This window comes from Lipotes vexillifer, unplaced genomic scaffold (genome assembly GCF_000442215.2).
Source record: "Lipotes vexillifer unplaced genomic scaffold, Lipotes_vexillifer_v1.1 scaffold102, whole genome shotgun sequence".
Taxonomy (NCBI): domain Eukaryota; kingdom Metazoa; phylum Chordata; class Mammalia; order Artiodactyla; family Lipotidae; genus Lipotes; species Lipotes vexillifer.
In genome coordinates this window covers 3,947,644-3,968,811 of record NW_006786541.1, presented here as the reverse complement: position 1 = coordinate 3,968,811, position 21,168 = coordinate 3,947,644, and the positions used below count along the sequence as shown (strand labels likewise).

At 36.6% G+C, this 21,168-nt stretch overlaps 1 protein-coding gene across 5 annotated transcripts in view; it reads left to right on the top strand.

The window, feature by feature from the left end:
• The window catches only part of RNF111 (ring finger protein 111), an 81,373-nt gene that overhangs the window by 20,803 nt on the left and 39,402 nt on the right, over positions 1 to 21,168 (top strand). For 4 of the 5 annotated variants that reach the window (XM_007458895.1, XM_007458896.1, XM_007458897.1 and 1 more), the window contains exon 2: positions 13,098 to 13,993. In XM_007458895.1, coding sequence (XP_007458957.1) covers positions 13,117 to 13,993 — 877 coding nt within the window. In that variant the 5' untranslated portion in view covers positions 13,098 to 13,116. Of the gene's footprint in view, positions 1 to 13,097; positions 13,994 to 21,168 lie in introns of those variants that run through there. The other variant, XM_007458893.1, reaches the window with a different exon arrangement.

Sequence of the window (21,168 nt, the reverse complement as noted above, 5' to 3'; positions counted from 1 at the left end):
CTGAGTATTGAATTGCATGTGGCCTTTCTGACAATTATTTTGAACCTTCGTAGAATCATTTTCCTTTAGGCTCTGTTCCCAAGAGTTGAAGTTGTTGGAAATCTGACTTCCAAATAAATGGAGTATTTACTGCCTTACAGAAAGAGAAAAGGGGAGTTATTTCAACAACATGACCAAACCTCAAGAGTATTTTATGCAGGGGAATTATAAGTTACTTAATTATGAAAGATACCATATTTTAACATGAGTATTTTTTGGGGTGGGAGTATGAAGGTTTTTTATGTTTTTTGTTTTTTTCATTTAGGGGGTATGAAGTTTAAGGCCAAGTGTGGTACCAGGAAGAAACAGCATTCATTCCAAAATGGCATAATTCTGTAGTGTTCTGCAGTTTGTGGTTCTAGCTCACTTGTTGAGCAGTGCTCTGAAAAAATATAGACAGCTTCAGGGTCATATTTTGGGGTTTTGGCTCAAGTTTGGTCGATTCTGGGGATGCAGCCCTTGATTTGGTAAACAACTTCTCCTTCCTTCACACCACCCTCCAACCCTAAAACCACCTTTTGCCCCCACCGCTGCAAAGCCTTCTTTCTCCCTGGTCTCTCTGCTTTTTCTCCAGCCTCTTGCTGTTAGCACCACCTTCAATCTAAACTGTGTTAAGTAGAAACATTATCCCTCACTTTTTGATGATTTGACTCTAGCTTAGTCTCTCCCACTAAAAAACAAAACCAAAAAAATCCCCACACCCCAAACATCAGAGGACTTTGATACTGTCATTCTTTGCCATGTGTCAGCATTGTTTGAAATGAAGGATTTTCTCTGCCTGCCATCACCTTCTGCATACTTCATGGTTTGACTTAGATGTCACCTTCTATATGAATCCTTTACCAGAGACACCACATGCTTTCTCCTTTGTGTTCTATAGAGAGTGCTTTTATTTATATCATTATTCATAGCATGCTGTATTTTGGGTCTTTTATGTTCTTTTTGTCATACTAAATTATGAACTTCTTGAAAGATAAGAACCTATATCTTATTTATATCTCTGCCCACAGATCCATAAAACCCTCATAGGTAGTGATTCTTGTGTGTCCACTTTAAGTTGGTTATTGCATTTGCCTTTGACATAGGCTTGTAGTTATTCCAGAACTAATTGAATAACTAGGCATATACTGTATCAGTCAGAAATTTTCATCCTGACATTTTCAGCCCACCATCATGTGGTTCCACCCTACCTATTTCAAGTAGTTTTTCCTGCTTCTCACAAGGATGTGCTCACTGCTTCGTTGAGGTTGTGACTCTGTGACTTCAGAGTCTTGCATAAGCCACAAGTTTTATTTTTGTATTTTTGATTTTGATTTCTCCTTACTACTTTAGCATCATTCAACATATGTGACTGTTTATTCGTAAGTAAAAGACCAAGTCACTTAAAATTATTAACAAAAATTAGTTCAAAATGTTAAATGTACTCTGGTAAAGATGTCAGATCTTATTTAGCAGTATGGTTTAATTCTACATTTAGCTCTTGGCAGATTATTAAATTTTGATAAGAAATTAGGCAAGTTAAAGCAGATATCTTTCCACATATAAAATAAAAATATTGTCTTTATGTTGGCCTCTATCACCTTAAAAAAGAAAGAACTCTCAATTCACTTCAAATTTGTGAATTTGAAGCTTTTTGAAAGTTGGCAGATTGATTATTTGAAAAACTATCAAGAACGAAAGATTGTGGAGGTTTGTTTTCCTTGAACATTTTTTTGACTTTTTATGGACACTTTTCACCTAACTCAACTACAATAATTATTGTACTTTCATTGGTAAAGATCATTTGATGATAGATTATTACTTTCCAAGCACGAAAATTTCTTCATACAGATAAGTTAAGAAACAGCGTGCCTAGGTAGACTAGTATCAGTAACTAAAAAAGCATAATCAACTCTCAAATTTGACAACTTCATTCAGATTTGCTAACAATTAGATGCTGTCAGTTTCTGCCCTATTCTCTCATTAAGCTGTCCAGGACTGGTGGTCATTTCTGGTCACTAAGGAGGAATTTTATGCTTAGCCAAGATTCTCATAAAAATCATACTATCATATATTTGATTTATATAGTAATCTGCTACTAACAAAGTTGTGTCCTAGTCCAGAGGAAAAATAAAATATATTCCGTTCTTTTTTTTTACTCCTTTAAAAAATTCTTGTACTTTGATTTCAGAAGTGGCAAATGATTATTTTATAAAAAATTCAAACCATGCAGAAATTTGTAACACTAAAGATAAATGCTGCTAACCCAGTTCTCTAAGTCTCCACCTTACAGTTTCAGCCCCAAACTAAGCATATATTTTTCTGTATCTTCCCCATGCACTATAACACTTATTTGCAACCTGCTTTAAAAAAATTTGTTGTGGAGCACAGGCTCCGGACGCGCAGGCTCAGCGGCCATGGCTCACGTGCCTAGCCGCTCCACGGCATGTGGGGTCTTCCTGGACCGGGGCACGAACCCGTGTCCCCTGCATCGGCAGGCGGACTCTCAACCACTGCGCCACCAGGGAAGCCTGCCTACCTCATTTTTAAAGGCTGCATAGCAGCTTATTTTATGCATATACCCTGAATTTGTAATTGAAGTATAGTTTATTTACCATATTTTATTGGTTTCAGATATATTGGTTGCATAGTGGTTCAATATTTTTATAGGTTATACTGCATTTAAAGTTATTATAAAATAATGGCTATATTTCCCTGTGTTGTACAATATATCCTTGTAGATTGTTTATTTTATATGTAGTAGTTTGTGCCTCTTAATCCCCTACTCCTGTCTTGCCCCCTTCCTTCATTCTCCCCACTGGTAACCAGTAGTTTGTTCTCTATATCTGTGAGTCTATTTCTGTTTTGTTATATTCATTCATTTGTTTTATATTTTAGATTCCACATATAAGTGATAACAAGATGTACCTAATTTTATCTTTGTTGTAAAAATTAATGCTTGATTTTAAAAAAGGGAAAAAAAAGTTTGAATTCAAATTTTTCCTTTCACTTCTACCCTCCTCAGTTATACATATAACTGTATAGTTGTTATTATTTTTAATTAAATGTTGAAATGTTTCAAAATTATTTGAAATTTTCAGTGAACAAAATGATGTGAAACTGAATGCAAACAGTATGAATTTGAATTAATCTTTACATATATGTCTTTAGACTATTAAAATAATATATGATGTTTTTAAAGGCCCAAGATGTCTATGGTGATGGTATTTATGTTTTATATTTTAAAAATTTGTATCTTCTAATTTGTAACAGAGCCAATTTGGAGTGTTTGCTCATTCAGAAATGAGGTGTCTCTCCACTTATGAGGATTGTGTTGTACAGTTTTGTAGTTTTTCGGATATAAGCCTTTTTTGGTTGATTCTTTCATATTTTCTTGACAGAATATATTTTATATCATAGATAATTAGCAATATCTTTATATTTCATGTTGTAATATAAATTCCAAAGTCCAGGCCAGAAATGTTAGATATTTGTGCATTGTACCCTATAATTTGTAATACTGCCTTACTAACTAGTTGAAACTGACTGCCAGATACTCTTCAGTCTTGCCAGGATAGATACACCCTTCATTTTGCTACTGGCCATGATAATAACACAATCATGACTAGAGCAGTAGACTCTCTATAATATATTGAACTCCACCCAGTTTGTACTCATAGGAGACCTAAATAGATGCTAGCTGTGTTTTTCTGTGATGACTAATACTTAGGGATTTTAGAGTACTTTAAACAAGACGAACAAGAAAATCATTAAGTTCATTGAGTAATAGAAACCTTTTATTTGACAGATATTTAATTTCTCTTTTTCCAAAAGTATAATGTCTAGTATTAGAAATTGGGCAGCTGAAACATCCAGCTCCCCAACTAATCCTCCATAGTAAAGGAGAGTCTAGAATTATTTGTTTTCATAGGTTTTGTGCGAAAGAATCTTAGGCCTTTATTTCTGTACTTTAAGGTTCTGCAGGAACAGTCGAGTTTATGCCCTTCTTTGACTCTGAGGACTTCATTTATTTTTAGGTATAAGGGAAGGCCTTAAACATTGTATGCCTTATATTTGTAACTGTTGAAAAGGAATTAGTAACAGCCATTGTGCCAGGCACTCTGATAGGTACTCTCATTTAACTGTTAAAGCACTTTTACGAGGTAGATACTGTTATTGTCCCAATTTTATAGAGGGGAAACAGTGTTAGTTTAAGTAATATGCCCTAGGTTACACAGATAGTTAGGGGTAGAGACCTGAACTCAGATTTTTTTAGTACACAAATGAATAACACTTACCTTTGCTTGACTACTCGTTTTTGTCAGTGATCCCACTTAAATGTGGATAATCACGTTCCCTTTCACTCAGTATCCTTTGAGTGTTTTTTTTCTGTAATATTTTCCCAAAGTCCTTAGATTCACTATAGTTTTTTTGATTATTATTGTACTGTCTTTATTTTCTAGCTTCCTAGAATATTTTGGAGATAGAAGATTTCTTTTTTTGAAGTCTTCCTCTTGGTGGTTTGGTTAATCAGCTAGTTCTCTACCCTGAGTCATTTGAGGTCAAGTTTGTACTGGGATGGTGGGGCACAAAAATTCTACATTCACAGAGTAAGGCTTCGATGAAATAATCAACCCATGGGAACTCTAAATGTAAACTGGGTGCTTTCTGTGCTTCTTGGTTCCTTTTTACCCTTTCAGGGGAGATAGTGATCCTGGGCAGACCTCTCATAAGGCAACTTCAAGAGTCTGATAGTTCTAAACTCCATTGTACTGCACCTTCATTCCTTTTAATACAATGAGTAATAATGTCCAGAGCAACATGGAATGGAGGCTGGGTATCCCATGTCCACTTCCTCTCAAGTCATTGTCTGTATGGATGTCTGTTTAGGTTAAGGAGTAGAGTAAACATCTCTGGATTTAGGTCTCAATCCTTTCACTCTCCATATAAATCCTTCTTAGTTCACTTACTTTGAAAGGCAACCCTAAGACTGACCTGTGACTCTAGCAAATAATAGGGATACTCCCTTTTATATCAACACGGAGCCCTCCAGTGAGACTCCCTGTCCTTCCCTTTCTCTACTCAGAGGGTTTCAAGATTTTACTTGGAAAAGTAAGGAGAAATTCTGAGCTGCTGAACATAAAACTATGAACTACAGTATGCTAGAAGACTATAGATAACAGAATTTTTGAAGGTGAAGAGAACTGGAATGCTAGTTTCCCTTCTTTTATAGTTGAAAATTTCCCATTAATTTTTGCATAATTGACATGATAGTAGTTGTTTCTTATGGGTCCTGTGTGTCTCTTGTTAAATTTGATACTAGGTATTAAATCTTTTCACCTCTATAGTGAGTGGTATATTTTTGTTATTCTGTAATATTTTCTAACTAGCTACTGTTTATTTAAAGGAAAGTCATTGATTTTGGAGTATTATTTTGGTAAACATACATGTACCTGTCCTGTCTTAGTGTTTCCAGTGGTTTTCCTGTTCTCATCTGTTAATGTCATTTGCAAATAATGCTAAAAAAATCACTTCCTTTTAAAAATTTATGTCCATTCTCTTGTTTGAATGACTTGACTAGCCTTTCCAGAACAGTGTTATATAATGATGAAAACCATTTTTTCTTCTTGATTTTAGTGAGAATGCCTATAGTGTTTCACCATTAACTATCAGTTGTTTATCTTTTTTCTTTTTCCCCCCCGAGTTGTGCAGGCCAAATAAAACATGTGTATGACTGAATCCAGCCAATTCTCTGGTTTGAAGATTTATTTATTTATTTTAAATTTATTATTTATTTATTTATTTGGCTGTGCTGGGCCTTAGTTGCAGCATGTGGGCTCTTTAGTTGCAGCATGCAGGGTCTTTAGTTGCAGCATGTGAGATCTTTTAGTTGCAGCATGTGGGATCTAGTTCCCTCACCAGGGATTGAACCTGGGTCCCCTGCGTTGGGAGTGCGGGGTCTTAACCACTGGACTGCCAGGGAAGTCCCTGAAGATTTATTTTTTAACCTTGGACCTTGATGCCCTCAGAGACATTAAAAGTGGTCTCTACAGACTTTCTGGAAGATGCAACCAGTATTTAATACTATTTAACACTATTTAATACTTACTATACATTGAGAAGCAGCAATGTAGATCAGGTTTGCCAATTTTATAGAGAAGAAAAATCTCTTATTTCCCTACTGTTCCCTTTTGAGATCAGTTTCTCTACTTTAAGGGCTTATTGGACTCCCAAATATAAGATAAGTGTCTTCTGTCGTTCTAGAGCTTCTGTAACTGAAAATTGGGCCATGGTAAATGTTCAAGAAGTCTTAGACATAATTATTACATAATTTTGTTATTACTATTATTCTCATTCTTCATATTCTCCTCTTTCCTATCTAAGTGATTGGTATCATCATATTCTTAGTTACCCAAGCAAAAAATACAGCAGTCGTTTTTTACTTTTATCCATGCATTCTTTTACTGATTAATCCAATTTAAAAATATTCATTGAGTGCCTACTGTGTGCCAGTCACCTGTTTTTTTTTTTAACATCTTTATTGGAGTATAATTGCTTTACAATGTTGTGTTAGTTTCTGCTGTATAACAAAGTGAATCAGCTATATGTATACATGTATCCCCATATCCCCTCCCTCTTGCATCTCCCTCCCACGCTCCCTATCCCACCCCTCTAGGTGGTCACAAAGCACTGAGCTGATCTCCCTGTGTTATGCAGCTGCTTCCCAGTCACCTGTTTTAATTAGTACAAGTCAGGCAGTGAATAGGACAGACAAGGTTTCTGCTTTCTTTGAACTTCCATTCTAGTCAGGGAACTTGTACAATGTACAGTAAATAATGAGATAATTTCATTTAATTGGCAAGTCAATTACTTTACAGAAATCAGGATGTGATATAGAGTGGTGGGGAAAAGAGATTGATTCTTTTGGGGGTTTTTTGTTGTTTTTTTTATCGGTACGCGGGCCTCTCACTGTTGGGGCCTCTCCCGTCGCGGAGCACAGGCTCCGGACACACAGGCCCAGCGGCCATGGCCCATGGGCCCAGGCGCTCTGCGGCATGTGGGATCCTCCCGGACCAGGGCACGAACCTGTGTCCCCTGCATCAGCAGGCGGACTCTCAACCACTGCGCCACCAGGGAAGCCCGAGACTGGTTCTTTAAATGACGTGTGTGTTAGTCCAAGTCCTTTGAGAAACAGATACCACAACAGGATTAAATGTGTAGGGATTTTGTGTGTGTGTGTGGTGGTAAATTACACATAATATAAAATTTACTATTTTAACCATTTTTAAGTATATGGTTTGGCATTAAATACATTCACATTGCTGTACAGCCATCATCACCACCCATGTCCAGAACTTTTTTGTACTCTCCAACCGAAACTCTGTACCCATGTAACACTAACTCCCCTTCCCCCTCCCCCTAGTCCCTGGCAACCACCATTCTACTTTCTGTCTTTATGAATTTGACTACTCTATGTACCTTATATAAGTGGACTCATACTATTTGACCTTTTGTGACTGGCTTATTTCACCTAACATAATGTCCTCAAGGTCCGTTCATGTTGTAGCATGCATCAGAATTTCCTTCTTTTTTTTTAAAACTTTTTTTTTTTAGAGCAGTTTTAGGTTTACAACAAAATTGAAAGGGAGGTTTAGAGATTCCTCTTATACTTTCTGCCCCCACGTATGCATAGCCTTCCCCATTATCAATATGTCATCAAAAGATACTTTTTTTTTAACCAAGGATGAACCTAAATTGACCCATCGTAATCACTCAAAGGTTCATGGTTTACCTTAGGGTTCACTCTTGGTGTTGTACCTTCTGTGGGTTTAGACAAATGTATAATGGCGTATAGTCATCATCATAATATAGGAGTATTTTCACTGCCCTGAAAATCCTCTGTGGTCTACCTACCTATTCATTGTTCCCCCTCCCCCAGCCCCTGCCCTGCAACCACTGATCTGCAACCACTGATTGTCTCCATAGTTTCACCTTTTCCAGAATGTTAAATAGTTGAAATCATACACAATGTAGCCTTTTCAGGTTGGCTTCTTTCACTTAATAATAATGCATTTAAGGTTCTTCCATGTCTTTTCATCACTTGATAGCTTCTTTCTTTTTAGCACTGAATAATATTCCACTGTCTGGATAAACCACAGTTTATCTGTTAACCTCCTGAAGGACATCTTGGTTCCAAGTTTTGCCAGTTATGAATAAAGCTGCTGTAAACATACATGTGCAGGTTTTTCTGTGGATTCCTTCCTAAATTTCTAAAGCTGAATATTCCGTTGTATGTGTACCACGTTTTGTTTATCAATTCATCTGTCATTGGACACGTAGGTTGCTTCCACCTTTTGGCTGTTGTGAATAATGCTGCTGTGAATGTGTGTGTGCAAATATCTGTTCAAGTCCCTGCTTTCTTTTAGGTATATACCCAGAAATGGAATTGCTAGATCCTACACTAATTCTGTGTTAATTGTTTTAGGAATTGCCATACCTTTTCCAGAGCTACTGCACCATTTTATGTTCCCACCATCATAAGGGTTCCAGTTTTTGTGCATCCTTACTGACACTTGCTATTTTGGGTTTTTTTGATGATAGCCTTCCTAATGGGTGTGAAGTGGTATCTCATAGTTTTGACTTACACTTCCGTAATGGTTAGTGAAGTCATTGAGCATATTTTCATGTGCTTATCAGCACATGTGCTTATTTCATGTGCTTATTGTATATCTTCTTTGGAAAAATGACTGTTCAAGTCCTTAGTTAATTTTTAATTGGGTCGTTTGTTTTTTGTTGTTGTTGAGTTCCAGGAGTTCTTTATATATTCTTCATACTGATCCCTTATCTGATGTATGATTTACAAACATTTTCTCCTATTCTGTAGATTGCCTTTTCACTCTGTTGGTACTGTTCTTTCTTACTAATGGAATTTTCATTATTTGGAATATGTAAAGTATACTGTCTATATTATCTAGCTATAAGTAGTGGTTTTTATAAAGTATTTAAATAATAGGAAAGTATTCTGTCAGGCAATTGATTTAATATTCTTAAACTGGCACAAAGTAAAATAAATATCAGTGAAAGAGAAAAGGTTTAAAACATGCCTGTGGCACAAATATTAATTTTTTCCATGTAATTATATGAAAGAAGATAAACAGCAAACATATTTCTAGTTCATTTTCTGAAAACCTCTAAAAGTTTTGTAGAAGATTCAAACTTACCTTATACATTTCTTTTAAAATCTTGTTCCTTTAGAGTTCTGTAAAATTAATTATTAAAAAAATTCAAAATTTAAACTATGTGTTAATCATAAAAAAGTATATTTACCTTTGGTAGTGAAGGTTCATACTAATAATAGTGACTGTTTCTAAACTGTATTACAGTTTAGAAGTACAGTTCCTGAAAGTTGTATTGGTAATCTTAATGGGTTTTTACCCCCCTTATTAAGCTTATACCCTCACATAAGCTTATTTTATAATGTAAATTGCCAAATCCTAACCCTAATTTTTAGTTCTGAAAGTTAGCCTTTTTAGCTGTTGTGCTTTTTTTTTTTTTTGCGGTACGCGGGCCTCTCACTGTTGTGGCCTCTCCCATTGCGGAGCACAGGCTCCGGACGCGTAGGCTCAGCGGCCATGGCTGACGGGCCCAGCCGCTCCGCGGCATGTGAGATCCTGCCGGATGGGGGCACGAACCCGTGTCCCCGGCATCGGCAGGCGGACTCTCAACCACTGCGCCACCAGGGAAGCCCGCTGTTGTGCTTCTTTTCACGCAAGATTTACTAGTTGTGTATCCTAAACTATTGTCTGTCAGGAGTAAATGGTATGCTGCTGTTGTAGCAATAAAATGATTGGATCAAACCAGTACGAAGAGGGACTAGTGTCATGGTTTCAGTATTGAAACACTGTATAATATCAAACCATTCATAATGTGGCCAAGGAGATAGATATATCTAGTGCAAACTTGCCTCCTTTGTAAATTAGGTCAGCCAGTAATTTTTACAGAAATAAAAGACTAGGACTTCCCTTGTGGCGAAGTGGTTGAGAGTCCGCCTGCCGATGCAGGGGACGCGGGTTTGTGCCCCGGTCCGGGAAGATCCCACATGCCGCGGAGCGCCTGGGCCCGTGAGCTGTGGCCGCTGGGCCTGCGCGTCCGGAGCCTGTGTTCCGCAATGGGAGAGGCCACAGCAGTGAGAGGCCCGCGTACCAAAAAAAAAAAAGAAAGAAAAGACTAGATCATGATTTTATCAAATAGCAAATAGTTCAGAATATTCTTTATTGATCCTTTGTGTTAATCTTGTTGCTTTTTTAGTTAAAAAAATATAGTATTGGTATTTATTTCTTTACATGACCTTGCTTCTCTGCTTTTTCTTAGTTCAAAATAGAGCATACATTTGTACTCCCCTGGTGGGAACATTTCAGGTAATATGGGATGTTAATATTGCATCTAAGGACTGTATGACAACGCAGAAAACAGTTACTGGTATGCAAATGCACATACCACACACCACACTATACACCACCATTCTCCCTTACTCCCTCCCCACCTTGAATGGGGCAGACAGAATTTACCAAAAACCAGAGCAGAGTTAACCATAAAGAGTTCATTATTTTGGCTTTGGGGCATAAACTGATGGAAAAGAAATTGAGTTTAGTAAATTATGCTATAAATCACTTCTTTGTAAATTCACTTATGTATTCCTGGTCTCATAATTTATCTGTTCTTTTGGCAAGTTTTTATTGCCTCTCAGGATCTCCATTACCAAGGCCCAGAGGGTGACTTAGTAATTAAGGATGAGGAGTCTAAGACACTTTTTTTCTTCAGCATATGAAGACTATTTCCTCAGAGATCCAACTCAGCACAGCTCCTGGGAGACATGACTTTTGGAAGAACCCCAGATTTTTTCAAATGACATGATTTTTTTTTATGTGAATCAAAAGAGGGGTTCATAATTATCAGATGCCCAGATAATTATGATACTTTACATCTTGACTTTTTGGCAACAGCTTTATCGAGATATAATTCACATACCATACAAGTCTCTCTTTAAGTGTACTGAACTCAGTGGTTTTCATAATATTCACTGAGTTGAACAACCATCAAAGGAATCTTAAAATATGTGGGTTTTTTGACCTTTTTTTAAACTTAGCGTAGTGTTTTTGAGGTTCGTATCATGTTGTAACATGAATCAGTACTTCATTTCTTTTGATTACTGAGTATTAATCCATTTTGTGGATTTATTTATCATCAGTTGGTGGACATTTGTGTTGTTTACACTTTTTGGCTCTTACTAGTGGCTCTAATGGTGTTACGAATATTTGTGTATAAATTTTTGTATGGATGTATGTTTTCATTTCTCTTGGGTGTATACCTTGGAGTGGAAGTGCTGGATCATATGATAACTCTGTGTTTAATCTTTTGAGGAACTGCCAAACTACTTTCCCAAAGTGTATACACCATTTTACATTCCCACCAGCAATGTATGAGGGTTCCAATTTCTTTACTTCCTTGCCAGCACTTGCTGTTATCTCTATTTTTTATTATAGCTATCCTGGTGGGACCAACTTAAATCTTGAATCACATATACCTGTGCCTTATAGTTGTGGCCTGTTTTTTTCTTGCATTTAATTATGGTGATCCTTGCGTGACTGGCCACCTCTTACAGTTTCTCATTGCTCTACCCATGTGTTCACCCATCTTTTTGTTTCTCCTTTACTGTGGATCCAGACAGGGCTTGAGGACTGATCTTGGATACACCATCACCTGCCCTTGAAGAAGATAGGTTTTGATAGCTTCGTATAGAAATAGGTTGTTTCATTTTTTAATTACTGTCATCTGTTCATCTATTTGATAACAGTTATATACTAAAACATATACCTGTGAAGTTATTCCTGTAACTGTCATTTGTGGAGAAGAAAAAACTTGCGACTAAATATCTTTTTTTCCTCTCTTTTTTGGAAGTGGTTTACAAAGTGCACGTTAAGTACAAAACTGTGGTGTTAGAAGTTAAGTTAATGGTTACAACTCTTGGTGGGTGGAGTGACTGGAAGGGGATTTCTGGAGTGCTGGTTATCTTATGTTTCTTGATCTTGGAGCTAGTTACACAGATGTGTGAGAATTCACCGAGCTATAGACTTAGAGTACATGTGTCTTTGTTATATACTTCAATAAAAACTTAAGTTAAAATTGTTAACATTGTTTAAATCATTTTTAGCACTAGTAAAGGTTTTCATTTGTCATATTAACTCCCTTTTAAATAAGTATATTCCGTTTTGAGTCATATTTACTACCTTAAATTATCACCATTCTTGTACGTACATTGAGTTGACGTAGATGCTTTAATTTCAAGACCCCTTGTTCAGCTGCTCATAATTTCAGAGATTTAATTATTTAGATTCTTAGATTAGCTGTAGAAAGTTTGATTTTATGTTCTGCTGTGTTGCTTTAACTGAATGATCTTCAGCAGTTCAGTTTTGGCTCTGGTCGTTCTGTATGTATCTAAAACTTTATGAAATGGTGCCTACTGTCTATTGGTGAGTTCAGGTTCTTGTTAGAGACTAGAGTGGTATGAAGGAAAGAACCATGAAAGAGAAGCTATATTTATATTAGTTCGTTGTGTATAGTAATATATCTAACATAGTAACCATATAGATGTACAGAAAGTATTTGATGTAATTATCACTTTAAAATGTGATACCAGGAGAGAATCAGTATTGACTAATCAAAGTCTTTTGAATTCTAATCCTTTTATCTGTTTTTACTATAACAGGTTTTGGAGAAATTGTTTGATTTTGACCAAATATGTTATGCTGCTGAAGTTAGGAAGATACACAGTAAGATCAGTTTTTTGGTTAATAGAAGTTTTGAAGTAGGCTTATGTTCTGTAATCTTTATTTCTAAAAATTGGGTTTATGGGTAAGAGGTATCAGAGAAAATTGACTCGTTACAGCCATTTTATATTCTGATGAGGAAAAGGCAGTTCTGCCCTATTACAGGGATATTTTCAGTGGAATCTGAGAACTGTTTAAACAGTATAATAAAACACATTAACCATATTTTAAATATCTTATTGTGTCTTCTAGGCCTTCCTTAAAGTTTCCCATGTCTCAATGGACTCCTGAATATAACAAGCTCTATACCTTAAAAGTGGATATGAAGAGTGAGATTCCTTCTGATGCACCAAAGACACAGGAGAGTCTGAAAGGGATCCTTTTGCATCCAGAGCCCATTGGGGCAGCCAGAAGTTTTCCTGCAGGAGTTGAGATGATTAATAGTAAAGTGGGGAATGAATTCTCACATTTGTGTGATGATTCTCAAAAACAAGAGAAGGACATGAATGGTAACCAACAAGAGCAAGAAAAAAGTGTTGTTGTGAGGAAAAAACGCAAAAGCCAGCAGGCTGGCCCTTCATACATGCAAAATTGTGCTAAAGAGAACCAGGGAATATTAGGATTGAGACAACACCTAGAAACACCAAGTGATGAAGATAACGATTCCTCTTTTAGTGATTGTCTTTCTTCTCCTTCATCTAGTCTACATTTTGGAGACTCTGATACTGTGACTTCAGATGAGGATAAAGAAGTCTCTGTAAGACATTCCCAGGCAATTTTGAGTGCTAAAAGTAGAACTCATAGTGCACGGTCCCATAAGTGGCCTCGGACTGAGACAGAATCTGTTTCAGGATTGTTAATGAAAAGACCCTGTTTTCATAGCAGTTCATTAAGGAGACTTCCATGCAGAAAGAGATTTGTGAAAAATAATTCCTCCCAGAGGACACAGAAACAAAAAGAGAGGATATTAATGCAGAGGAAAAAACGAGAAGTGTTAGCCCGAAGAAAATATGCATTGCTCCCCAGTTCTAGTAGTTCTAGTGAGAATGACCTCAGCAGTGAATCCTCTTCCAGCTCATCAACTGAAGGAGAAGATTTGTTTGTTTCTACCAGTGAAAACCACCAAAACAATCCAACTGTTCCCTCAGGTAAAAATTTTGTTTCTTAAGTTTAGTATAGCATGGAAGCTATTGCATTGTGTTTGTGCTTATTTTCTTCTACATTTTAGTGATTTCATTGTATTTAGAAGGAATATGAGGCTCTATTAACTTTAATTTTTAAGCCATATAAATAAATTACCAACTGTAGTATTAAACCATGACCCCAATTCTAAGATACAAATTTTAAAAGTTTCTAAAATTTTAAATAGAAAATTAAAAAATTTTTCTATTTTTCTGGCAAAAATAAAGCAAGAGGTTTTGTTGGGGGTTTTGTTTGAAAAAGTTTTTATTTTATACATAATCAGATTACATTTTGTGAGTTGTTGATTTATGGTACAGTTTTTTTTCCCATAGTGCTTCTTTAGTACGTTTAACTTTTTATGAGTGCCTTTTCAGATAGCTATGTGATGGATTTCTTTCACATTCAACTACAGTAAGAACAATTCTAGTCACTAAAAAAGACGCTTATTTTTCCTTTAAGTACTCTATTCTTACTGTTTACTCTTCCTTTGTCATGTTCTTTATAACGGAAAAATAATTTCAAGCATTTGAGAGGTAGCTTTTATTCTAATACTGGAACACAAACTTTTAGTCCTGACGGTGCTCAGTAGAGCCTAATGATAATCAGTTAAAAATGAATTGATAGATGATTAGCTTGAGTGCGCCCCTTACCACAGTAAATGTTATATTTAACTAGAATAAGTTCATGTACAGTCTCTGAAGTGTATGTTCCGTATAAACCATTTTTACAGTTTGTTGTAATTTAAGGTAATTTGATGAAGTGAGCATTGAGTGAAGTCTGAACTGAGGTAAAAAATTAATTTCTTGTGAAAAGTGTAAGGAAAGTGGGGTTGGGAGAGCTTTTTAAACGGCTAAGATAATGGTTTCCAATTACTGACACAGCGCTTTCCTAGTCTTTGCCTGATGTCCTGCCTGTTGAGGACAAAGCCTACTTACTAGTCTCCTGTGCAGATACGCCATTTCTCCCTCTTCTCTCCTTCTTTATGGGTCCCTTCCTTTTCCAAGACACCCTTTCCTCGTCCACGTTTATTTTTCTGTTCTTGCCAGAACCCTGGAATCAGCAACTTTGTTCTTAATTTTAGTCTTAGCTATGGTTAGTTCATTTTTTATAACCTACCCAAATATTTGTTTTAAAAAGACTTAATTGAGATCACCTGCAGCTGAAAGGAGGTTACAGCAACCATTCCCTGAGGTTTCTTGAGAGAGAAGTGAGAATAGGCATTGTCTTGCTTAATTGTCACATTTCACATTTTTCTCAGGTAATTAGAATGTGAAGACTCTAGTTTTGGGAGTAGGAGCAGCAGAGTCCAATTTCTGTTTGAAATTAGTGAGGCAGGATGGTTGGTGATGTAAAGCAGAAGTTCTAAGGAACTGGTATTTGTAGGAAGCATGAGAATAGAGTAAATGTAGGCCTGGATCTTTTTTTTTATCTAGGAAGAAAGGAGTTCATATATCCTCAAGTAGTCAAGATAAATGCGAACTCTGTAATTCATTTTTAAATCTTTAGTACTAATTGTAGCACGTGGGTTTTTTAACTGTCTCTTGGAAGAATTACATTATTTTCAGACATTATCCTTGTTTGTCTCCGGAAACACAAATCCAAAAGTTGAAGCCAAGTACTCCTGATGTTTTCTGGTTCCTAGATCAGTGTTTTAAACAAGTTTTTTTGTTTTTTTTTTTTAAACATCTTTGTTGGAGTATAGTTGCTTTACAAGGGTGTGTTAGTTTCTGCTTTATAACAAAGTGAATCAGCTATACATATACATATATCCCTATATATCCTCCCTCTTGCATCTCCCTCCCACCCTCCCTATAAACTAGTTTTTAATAATAAAACATTTTAAAACATTTTAAAAACACACACACACACAAATAAAACAGGTGTCTTAAAAGTAAATTACTAATTTATTTGCATATATAAAATGTTGAATAAATGTCAATTTAGAAATATTGCTTATTGGTACCCAGATTTTCTGATAACACTTTTATTCATACAGGCACCTTAGACTTTGGTGACTTGGTAATTGCTAGAACCACTTTTTAAGTCATTAGACAGTTTTTGTTTTGTTTTGTTTTGTTTTGTTTTTTTCGGTACGCGGGCCTTTCACTGCTGTGGCCTCTCTTGTTGCGGAGCACAGGCTCCAGACGTGCAGGCTCAGCGGCCATGGCTCACGGGCCCAGCCGCTCCGCGGCATGTGGGATCTTCCCAAACCGGGACACAAACCCGTGTCTCCTGCATTGACAGGCAGACTGTCAACCACTGTGCCACCAGGGAAGCCCCATTAGACAGTTTTTAAGATCATATTATCCTCATCTTTGTGTGAGATGTAGCACTTGCTAACTCCCATGAGTTATGCTGTCACTGGAAATTGTATCCCAAACTACAGATACCATTTTCCCTTATATTATGACGGGGAAATCCCTATTTCACAGGGGTTTTTTTGTTTTGTTTTGTTTTATATCTAATAGCAGTGTGTTTTATTTACAGCTTTTAGAAAATGTATCCAACAGCTATATATTCATATTTTCTGACTGCACTCCATACCATATTGACTTAAAGAGTTTTACAAGTTTGCTTAAGATGTTCAGCCCTTGGAAGTGTGAAGTCCTAACACTAGGAATTATATGTAAATCCATGAATAATTATTTTTTTCCTTTTCCAAACATAACATTGATAGAGTTTTTGTTGTTATTTTATTATTTTTATATGGGAATTTTCACATATTTTTAATATAAAAATATATAAGTATACAATGAACTCCCACATAGTCATAATCTAACGTCAGTTTTCAGCATTCTGCCAGTCTTATTTCATCTCTCATCCCTCACTTCTTTTTTTTTAAGTGGAGAATTTCAGAACAATTTCTGACATCATACCATTTAATTTGTTTTATATACTACATATTTCCTGCAAACTGGTGGATCCAAAAGCTTGATTAGATTTAGCAACTCTTCCTTGGTGATGCTGTGTACTTACTGTTGCATTGCATCTTAAAATTGATTAGAGGTTTCAGATGGTGTCATCCTGATCCTTCTACTATAAAGTTCCCCATCAACATTTCATGTAATACTTTCAGCAGCTTTGATGATCTTGCCTAGATCCATTATTTCATTAGGGGTTGCAAAATGCTGACTTTCTATCATTCTGTTACATTTATTAACGGAGGTTATTTCATAAGGAAGAATTCTCCCTGCATCAGCTAATTGTTTACTCTGAAATGAAGGTGATACAGTAAACGTAAGATGAATTCTTGAGTCTTCACCTTCATTTACCACCACTTTTCAGAATAAACTTTAGCAATATCCAGAGAGGTTTTTCATTTTCAGTTATCATTTTGAACTCATGGATTTTAGCATAGTTGATGTGTTGCAGTCTTTTTATTCTTTTTGGTGTTCAAATAGTTTCATCTTTGGCCAGTGGGAGCATCTTCAAGTTGGTTTGTGTCCTTTTTTTCTTTTTTTTTTTTTTAAATTTTATTTATTTTTGGCTGTGCTGGGTCTTCTCACAGGCCCTAGAATGCAGGCTCAGTAGTTGTGGCACACGGGCTTAGTTGCTTCACGGCATGTGGGATCTTCCCAGAACAGGGCTCAAACCCATGTCCCCTGCATTGGCAGGCGGGTTCTTAACCACTGCATCACAAGGGAAGTCCCTGGTTTGTGTCCTTTTGATGCCACTCCAGTAGTCTTTGATAACTTCCTTACTCTCTGATGTAACAAGATAGTCCAGATTCATCCTTTACATTTCCTGTTCCAAACCTGGAACCAGTCATTCCAAGCACTCCTGATTTCCTTTTATGGAGAAGTGATAGTTAGAAGCTATCCACTGGGAACGAAAGTGCTCATTGTTCTACTGGGTTATCATTGCTTTTTGTCTTTCTTAATGGACAGAGTTAGGAATGTAAAGATTTTAGAAAGATAAATCATTAATTCATGTGACTATTTCTATTGAAAATTTAGGATTAGGGTTTTTATGTAAGCTTGTGTTTTATTTTTGGATCTCTTTACTATTACATTGAAAATCTGGATTCTTAACACTATTAACAATTACTTTTTTATCCTATACAAACTATAAATACATAGACATAAGTGAACACTCATAAATCAATGTAAATGAAAATCTCTACAATTATTATTAACAGTAATTCTGTTGAACATAATAAAAGATTTTTCTGTGTGGTTCCTTTTTGGCCCTTGGCTGGTTTTCTGTGTGGTTATGCCACCAATTTAATATGCATTTAGGATCATTTGTTTTGTGGTTGTTGCAAAGTATTTTGTTTTGTTTTTTAAGAGATTTGTAAAATTTTTTAGTTTTGCTTTTTTTTTTTTTTTTTTTTTTGTGGTACGCGGGCCTCTCACTGTTGCGGCCTCTCCTGTTGCGGAGCACAGGCTCCGGATGCGCAGGCTCAGCGGCCATGGCTCACGGGCCCAGCCGCTCCGTGGCATGTGGGATCCTCCTGGACCGGGGCACGAACCTGTGTCCCCTGCATCGGCAGGCAGACCCTCAACCACTGCACCACCAGGGAAGCCCTAGTTTTGCTTTTTAATTATGTGAAATATTTACCTGGTTCCAAAGTCAAAATTTTAAACAAGATATATTCATTGAGGTCTAGTTTTCCACCTCTGCCCTCTCTTCCTATCTTTTTCTCCCTAATAGATAATCATTTTTCACTAGTTTCTGTTTTAGTTTGTTGTTCCATTTTTTTCTCTTCAAAAATATTAGGGCTTCCCTGGTGGCACAGTGGTTAAGAATCCACCTGCCAGTGCAGGGGACATGGGTTCAAGCCCTGGTCCGGGAAGATCCCACATGCTGTGGAGCAGCTTAGCCCGTGCACCACAACTACTGAGCGTGTGTGCCACAACTACGGAAGCCCGTGCACCGAGAGCCAAGCTCCACAACAAGAGAAACCACTGCAATGAGAAGCCTGTGCCCCGCAACGAAGAGTAGCCCCCGCTCGCCGCAACTAGAGAAAGCCCGCGCTTAGCAACAGAGACCCAACACAGACAAAAATAAAATAAATAAAATATGTTTATTAAAAAAATTATCAAATATGTGTGTGTATATACATACACACACACACATACATACATCCTCCCCTTATTCAAAACATATCTCTTTCTTTCACTTAACAATGTATACAGTTGTTAGAGTATAGAGATATAATAGAGGAGTAAAAGTTTATATATGATGAGATATAAAGGATATATAGGCTTTCATTCCTCTGTTCATTCTTTTTTACTCCTCTTTTATTTTTTCCACAGGTCCACAGTACTCCATTGTATAGTTATACCCTAATTTGTTCAACTAGTCCCCTATCAATGAACAGTTTGCAGACTTTTACTATTATGAATAGCATTGCAGTGAATGGCTTTTTGTATATGTCATTTAATAGTTTTTGCCATTGTGTCTTTGGGATAGAATTCTAGGAGGGAATTGTTGAGTCAAAGGTAAAAGAGTATGTTATTTAAAAAATATGGCCAGATTTCTGTAAGAGAATCGTAACCATTTTGAGTCCATCAGCAATGTGTGAAAGTGCCTATTTTCCCAAAGCCTTTCCAGCAGAATTAGTTGTCAGATTTTAATTTTTGGCCCATCTGAGAGGCAAGAAATAGTATGTCAGTACATTTTAAATTTGTATTTTTTATGACTAATGTTTGTGTGTCTTTTCATGTATTTAAAGGTCATTTGCATTTCTTGTGATCAATGTATTCATTTCATTTGTCTGTTTTTCTGTCGGAATGTTGGTCTTCATTCTTGCATCCATTTTTAGAAGTTTTTTTATATATTAGAGATATACATCCTATATAACACATTTTTCTCAAATTGGTCATTAGTTTTTTGACTCTGCAATACTTCTTTACCTTGACAAAATTTTTTTGAATTAGTCACATTTATTGACCTTTACTGTTTCTGGGTTTTTGAATCATAATTAGGAAAGTTTTTCCCACTCCAAGTTTAAAAGGAAACTAACCCATTTCCCCCCTAGCCCTTGTATTGTTTACCTTTTTTTTTTAAACGTATAAAGCACAGATCTCTTTGATGTTTGTCCTCATGTACAGTGTGAAGAATGGATCCTTTTTGTCTCATGTGGCTATCCAGTTATCCCAAACAAATCATTAAAAACTTTCCTATTGACTTGAGTTGCCACCTTTGTCATATGTTAAATTTCCATAAGTATTTGGACCTATTTATGGAGCTTTCATACTGTTCCATTAGTTGGTCTGCCTGTCCACGCTTTAGAAGCACACTGTTTTAATTATAGACTCTTTCATGTTTTCCTGGTTATTCTTGCCTGTTTATTCTTCCAGGTGAACTTATAATCAACTTTTTTTCTGAGGATGGTGGTAGTGGGGAGACACATGATGATATTTTTATTGGGATTGTATTTGTAGGCTAAATTAGGGTGAGCTGACATCTTTAGGATTTTGGATATTCCTCTTCCAGAGTATGGAATGTCTTTTCATTTACTGAAATCTAGTTTTGTATCTTTTTTTAAAAAATAAATTTATTTTATTTATTTATTTTTGGCTGTGTTGGGTCTTCATTGCTGTGCGCAGGCTTTCTCTAGTTGCAGCGAATGGGGGCCACTCTTCGTTGCAGTGTGCGGGCTTCTCATTGCAGTGGCTTCTCTTGTGGAGCATGGGCTCTAGGCGCACAGGCTTCAGTAGTTGTGGCACGTGGGCTCAGTAGTTGTGGCTCATGGGCTCTAGAGCACAGGCTCAGTAGTTGTGGTGCATGGGCTTAGTTGCTCCACGGCATGTGGGATCTTCCCGGACCAGGGATTGAACCCTTGTCCTCTGCATTGGCAGGTGGATTCTCAACCACTGTGCCACCAGGGAAGCCCCCTAGTTTTGTATCTTGCCGGGAATGTTTTACAGGTTTTGTTTTTTTTTTTAACAGCTTCATCGAGGTATAATTTACCTACCATAAAATTCATCCATTTTAAGTATACAATTCAGTGATTTTTAGTAAATTCAGAACTGTGCAGCCATTACTGCAGTACAGTTTCAGAACATTTCCATTAATCCCCAAAGATCCCGGATCCCTGTTTGTTTATAGTTAATCCCTGTCCTACCCTCACTTCCGCATACAGCCTCTAATCTGTTGCTGTCTGTATAGACTCGCTTTTTCTGGACATTTCATA